This window comes from Rhodamnia argentea, chromosome 10, assembly GCF_020921035.1.
Source record: "Rhodamnia argentea isolate NSW1041297 chromosome 10, ASM2092103v1, whole genome shotgun sequence".
Classification (NCBI taxonomy): domain Eukaryota; kingdom Viridiplantae; phylum Streptophyta; class Magnoliopsida; order Myrtales; family Myrtaceae; genus Rhodamnia; species Rhodamnia argentea.
The window spans coordinates 13270870-13277644 of NC_063159.1; the positions used below are offsets into that span (position 1 = coordinate 13270870).

The 6775-nt window shown below is 40.9% G+C and overlaps 1 protein-coding gene across 1 annotated transcript; it reads left to right on the plus strand.

The window, feature by feature from the left end:
* Positions 1-3282: 3282 nt before the first annotated feature.
* LOC115730845 (dirigent protein 22-like) lies at positions 3283-3855 on the plus strand. The gene has a single exon (XM_030661463.2). The coding sequence runs from the start codon at positions 3283-3285 to the stop codon at positions 3853-3855; it is 573 nt and encodes a 190-aa protein (XP_030517323.1).
* Positions 3856-6775: the final 2920 nt, after the last annotated feature.

A 6775-nucleotide genomic window follows, 5' to 3' on the forward strand; every position in this document is an offset into this window, starting at 1 on the left:
TCAAAAGAACATCATAGTTATTCGTGTAAACATGATGTGATATTGTTGGGAAAAGAAAATTGATATCGGGCATGCCAAAAGAGACGTCGTTGAAAATCGACATGCACCAAGGGCAGTTCATTTTTCAAATGATCAGAGAGCGACTCCAATGGCTCCATAATTTTGAACTCGAGCGCCAAGTGCACGAACGCGAAGTGCACAAACGAGATTTAAATGGAGTGCGATTTTTATGAATCGAAGTGCGATGAAGGGTAGAGTGCACTCGAATTAAAGTTACGTGGGATTGAGAGTACATTGAAATGAAATTATAAGGAATCGAAATGTGCGATGAAACGGAAAAAGGGGGAAAGTAAAGGGTAAACTCTCACTAGAGTGTTCGTGATAGGGAGCGGCCTCGGCCCAAATAAATAGGCAGTTTCACATTCAAGCCATCAAGATAACCGAGCTAGTATATATGATCATGACAATACATTGAAACATAGATCTTTGTTTTTTAGGACCTATTGATCACGATGTATCATGAACGTGCCAATATGTGGTCGGGGTGAGCCAAGGTTAGACATAGGGGCGGCTTCACCAGCTTGGATTGGAAGGAAGGGCTTCACTTTCCAATCGCATTTTGAGGCCCGTTTAAAAAATAAAAAATAAAAAATAAAAAAAAAAAAAAAACAACAACAACAACAACGCTCACTTCTTCCTCCGGAGACCATGAAAAAACCTCCACTTTCTAGTTCCCTGTTACTTTGCGGATTAACAAAAGAGGCAAGAGACTTCGAATTCATAGAACAATTTGGACATTTCCACTCCCCTTTATGCATGAATGGACAAAAACATCAGGTGTCTTTGGTAATGTTTCATTTCAAATCATGCTTCAACCAACTATTACAATACATAATCTAAAATAGTTTCAGTTCTAAACTGGTATCAAATTTAAAGAAGGCGTTGCACACTCTATTTCCAAGGTGGTGTCAAACTCAGCAACAGATAAAAGCCCTAGATTAAGATGAAAAGGTCATTTATAAGTTTCCTAAAGAGGATTTGGATCGCACAAGTAGAGTTCATAGGCATAAGGTTTTCATTGCCAATCGATTGCGCGTTTGCTTTTTGGGAAATCCCATCTTCGATCGTCTTATTTCTTCTCTCGGTTATGGCACGACCTCCATATAATGCGCGTTGGGAGAAACGTTTGTGATGGTTTGCTCGGTATGCTAATGAATCTTGATGGCAAGAGAAAGGATTACATAAATGCAGGTTTAGATTTGGGAGATATATGGGTAGGGGTGAGCATAATGGACTGACCGGACTAGGAACCGCCTGGACCGGCGAGTTTGGTTCGGTTCCGGATGGGTCCAATCCGATTACCGGTTCCTGGTGTCCGGGCAATCTAGTTCTCGATTTTAGGGGGGAACTGGACCGATAGACCACCTACTCGGACCAACAATTTTTTAATTTTTTTGATATAAAACCTAATTCCAAAAAAAAAAAAAAAAAACTAATATTCTAAAAGCCTCACAAATCTCTTTTTCGTCTCCTTATACTAATTGAATGAGAATCAACCTGTTTTTTTTTTTTTTTCAGAGTAATAAATCATGGGAGATAGGAAGATTTACACTAAGTTTAAATTTCTTTACCGGTTCCACTAAACCGCTCGAGAAGAGTACCGGACCAATTGGTCCAGTTCAGAAAATTAATAACCTTGACCACCAGTGCGGTCTCTGATTCCCGAGGGAACCGGATCAATTCAAACCATGCTCACCCCTAAATATATGTATAAGGCATGAGCTCCATCCGACTCCTTTCGCCATTGATCGTATATAAGTATTTGCTGGTCTCCAAACTAACAAGGCTGCAAAAGGTTCATGAGCGCAAAGCCCAGTTCATTTACAAAAAGCTCCCACTCACTTGGCCCACCACGGGTCGTGGAGAGATCCTCCAGGGAGAGAAGGGTTTGGAAGAGAATGCTTCCTATTGCTCCCCTTTGTTGATTCTTTGAATGTGATACAAATAATGGGAAGGAGATCTCTAAGGAGATCTCTAATTATACATAAGCTACCCCGCAACAAAAAAAAAAAAAAACCTCTAAAATACAAGTGTACATTACCCATGATATCCTTAGGAATATTTTGCGATTTTCATGAAAACCCTAGACCCCTAAAAACTTCAAAGCATGCTCGATCATCTTGGCCAACTCCTCAATTTATTGTGCCTTGAAAACCTCCGGCCCGTCACATTTGCATCATCTTTGTGACCAGAATATCTATTTTTTTTTTGTCGCTTCCATCTTGCCGTAAGTTGACTTAATCTAAACACTACCTGTACTATTTGATCCTTATTTGACATTAAGGCTTCATTGTCTCGCCAAAAATGAGATGCTTTTGGAAAAGAAAAATCAGAAAGTCATTTTTCAAGAAAATGACAATATTTTTTAATATTTGGCTAAAACCTAAAAATGCCCTGAAAAATATTTTCCGTCGTTCGGTATGAAAAATTGAATTTTATTTCCTTCATGCACTCCTTTTAATTATTTTTATTTTTCTATCTTTTTTTTTTTTTTTTCTCTTTTCCCCTCTTGTGCCGATCGTTGGCCATGACGGTGGCCGGCAACTGACCAAAGAAGAAAGTAAAAGAAAAAATAAAAAGAAAAGGAGAAAATAAAAAGAAAAATAATTAAAAAGAAAGGAAATGTAAAAGACCGGATGAAGACAAGATAAGGGAAAATGTTTTCTTTTTCTCAAAAAAAAATAATTTCTCCCATTTTTGAAAGTGTTTTTTCCACGAAATAGACGAGTCAAGGAAAAAAAATTTCCTTGACTCGTCTATTTCCCCGTAAATTGAATACCGAAAAATTCGAAAATTATTTTTCTAAAAATTATTTTCTGCAAAACGAAGCCTAAAAGTACTTTGGCTTTTCCTAAGTAAGCTGTCACCTGGATGAGAAATTTAATTTTTGGTCCCTCTCTCCAGGAATTTACATTATTTTCAGCCCGCGAATGGTAGGTCACCTTGTGACGACGCCCCAACTCTCTTTCTTCTCTCTTATTGGGTCTCCAATGGTAGGGGAAACATTGCATCCCCACCCTCCATCCTTGTTTATAGGGGGGGAAAAAATTGGGAAAATATTTTGGAGGGTGGGGATGGGGCATGTCACCTGCCTTTATGGCAGGGAATCCAGAGGCCTCCACCAAACCCCATATTCTCTTCCCCATCTTCCTCCTCCTTAAAACCCTCCCCTCAACTAAACCCTAGCCACCTCTCTCTCTCTCTCTCTCTCTCTCTCTAGCCATGGCTCTTTGCATCACAAAGCTCGTCATCTTCTCTCTCCTCTTTACCTCCGCCATTTTTCGCGCCGCAAACTCTCGCACCTTCTCGCGAAGCCTCCTCCCTCGCGAGCACCGGCTCAGGAACGAGAAGCTGAGCCACCTACACTTCTACTTCCACGACATTGTGAGTGGCCGCAACCCGACTGCCGTGCTTGTTGCCGAGGCCAAGATGACCAACACTTCGGCCACCAGGTTCGGCTCGGTTTTTGTGATCGATGACCCGTTGACCGAACGCCCCGAAATGAGCTCCAAGATGGTCGGCCGGGCTCAGGGAATCTATTCGTCTGCCTCGCTCAACGACATCGGACTGCTGATGGTGCAGAACTACGTGTTCACCGAAGGGAAGTACAACGGGAGCACCCTGAGCATCCTTGGTCGGAACGCAGTGCTCTCCAGCGTGAGGGAGATGCCAATCGTCGGTGGGAGCGGGCTCTTCCGGTTCGCAAGCGGGTACGCTCAGGCAAGGACGCACACGGTCAACTTCCAGACCGGGGATGCCGTGGTGGAGTACAACGTTTACGTCCTCCATTATTGATCATGTTATTGGGCTGTGGCGGAAGAGAGGCCATTTTAGCAAAATGGTTCTTTACTTCCATTTTAGCAAAATGGTCCTTTACTTGCATTCCCAGCTGTACTCTTCCAAACCACAGATAATAATAATTCTGGGAACAAATTCAAACATTTGATGGCGACTTTATTGTCCCTAATTCTCCACGTATCAGTGACGTTATCATGAACAGCTACAAATTCATTAGAGATGCAACGGTCCTTAATCTAGCTTATTTATAAAAGAAAACAAAAATTAGTATAGAGTTCACTCATTTAAAATTTTGTGGCCCACAACATATTTTTACTCTCATAGTCACCCAAAATCTGTTATGTTAGCAAAACTCTTTTCGATACATCTGTGGCAAATAAGATGGTCACGAAAATGGAAATTTCTTGTAGTTTGTCTACATGCAGAGAGAGAGAGAGAGAGAGAGAGAGAGAGAGAGAGAGAGAGAGAGAGAGAGAGAGAGAGAGAGAGAGAGAGAGAGAGAGAGAGAGGAGAGACGGACGATGATGGCAACTGTCCGGCAATCTCCGCTGGCGGCGCAGAGCAGTTGGCGGCATCACGTGGAGGAGGAGGAGCAGCAAAGCAAAGAAAGGAAGAGGAGAGAGAAAGAGGCTTGGTCATGCATGGAAGAGGGCCACTTCAGATGGAGGAAAACAGGTCTACCTTCCCGTCTTTATTTCGATCGTGAATCTCATTATTCTCTATCTTAAATTGCTGAACCTTATGTTTGAATGATAATTCTAAATTGTCATGCGATGAGCTTGTGCATATACGATTTGTTATCCTATCGACCGATGATGCTTAGCTTCATTCCCCATCGAGTTTCATCAATAGTATTCATAAAGCCATGAAAGTGATCGTAATATCATACGGAAAATGTTATGATTTATTTCGATTTGAGATTAATCTAATGTGCGTGGGGATCCATGAGATGTAAGGAAGATGGGTTTGATGTTCTGTTAGTGCAACATGTCTATTTATGAGAAAAAAAAATCAAATATCCTACAACAGTAACCTCTAAAACTGCTTTAATGAAATTTTACTGAATCTTCTTACTTCGTAGAGTTGAGCCAGGACAAAAGGGGGGCACACATGGTCAAGTAGCCCGTAATGCACTGCATTCTAATTGCACGTGAACAAGTTACGAACTTTGCGGTTCCATTTCAAAAAGACTAACATAGGTTCAGGATGGGTTGAAGGTCGGGATTAATTAAGAGCAATTATAACTATGTTTATTGTTTAAATCCTTTATGATAAGATCGCGTTGTAGTAATCAGAATCATATTAGATCTATGATGAGTTTTCACACGATTCTCTATGGTTTGATCGGATCTGAACTGCACTGTACATCATCTCTAGAATGAACTTAAACAATATTTTCCTTACACACGAGACACGCACCACCGGCAAAAGGGAATACTACAAATCATTTTGTAGATGCACGCGCATTTCATTTTGTAAGTATGGAATAGTCGAATCTTAATGGGCCATATAATGGGCTTTAATTCAAGCTGATTTTGCCTTTAAGTGTCAGTCAAGGTTGGGACAATGGCTGGTGTTACTATTCTGGAGATTTTCTTGTTTGGCACTTATTTTTGGCTTCATGCTCTCTGTTTTTCTTTTTTTGTCAATTGACAAAAAAATGTGAAGGAGAAATCAGAACAGCGATCTCCGAATCATTATCATAAGCCTTTCGCTTATCAAGTTTGAGCCTTAATTACCACTCATTTGGATGAGCCATCGCTGCTTTAATCACGACGTTAGTGGGGTCAGACCCGAAATTTATATCGTACGGCTGAACCTCGACAGATGAGCCCTTAAGGCCATGGCGATTGTATCCCCATGGAAGTGGTTGAAACTGGTCATTTTTGGACTTTTATCGACGCTATATGTCACAACTCCTCCTTAGTCCCACATTGCTTAGGAGGAAGTCTTTGGAAGGCTTTATAAGCCTTGGGGTGCCCTTAGACTTGCAAGACGCATTTTCCGGGAGTTGTATGGGCGACGCTCGGAGGAACAAAACCGTGAGGACTGTGTGTCCAAAGCGGATAATATATTGCAAAATGACGCAACGGAAGCGCGTGGGACCAGGCCGTTACACTATATACATCAAACATTTCAAACCATGGGAACACGGACGCATATGTTTGTATATAATATTCCTTCATAATTTTACAAAGCATGTTCGTTGATTTTTTCTGATTTTTGAAGGGAGAGTTACAAGCAGAAGCAATGAGTAGTTTTTTTTCGGTTTGTAGAAAGCCAGATAAGAAGGTTGGTAGAAAATAGCACATGGGTACGTAGAAAAAGTGAACTTAATGCTGTAATAATGCATGAAATTCGTGACGGCGATGACTCTCTTTAGCCCTATGTCTCCTATCCCTAGGAGGACTTCTTCCACTAGCTGTGTTTTTTTTTTTTGGCAAACTCCATTAATTATGGTGCGGATGGCAGACGGGCCTTCACCTTTTGGTTTCAATAGAACTCCTTCCGCACGTTATTTCTATCTACTATCTAAAATACTCAAGTTATTAATGACCGGACAATATCAAGAAATAACATCTCGATTGACCCATCACGTATGTTTGTTTGTCAATCTCCGCGTATAATGTAGTTAGTGAGAGCAATAAAAATAAAAAATAAAAACCCTGCCTTGCATTTGGAAATCTAATTTTGCAATGGAACAAATGAAATACCATCCTACTATTTCGACAAGTTGAGAATCTGACTCAAATCCCCAAGTTAGGAAACGATTGTTTAGAGTCGACTTTAGCGGAGTTGGAGCAGCAACGTTTGACAAAACATAGTCACCGTCTTGGAAAGGAAAAACATAAGGGAACAAAATGCTGAATAGATGACATAAGTCAGGAAAGTAGATGGAGCCGGAGAGGAGGAGGAG

What these genes read in the sequence shown, in the direction of transcription:
- LOC115730845 (XM_030661463.2), top strand. Translation starts at nt 3,283, where the DNA reads ATGGCTCTTTGCATCACAAAGCTCGTCATCTTCTCTCTCCTCTTTACC.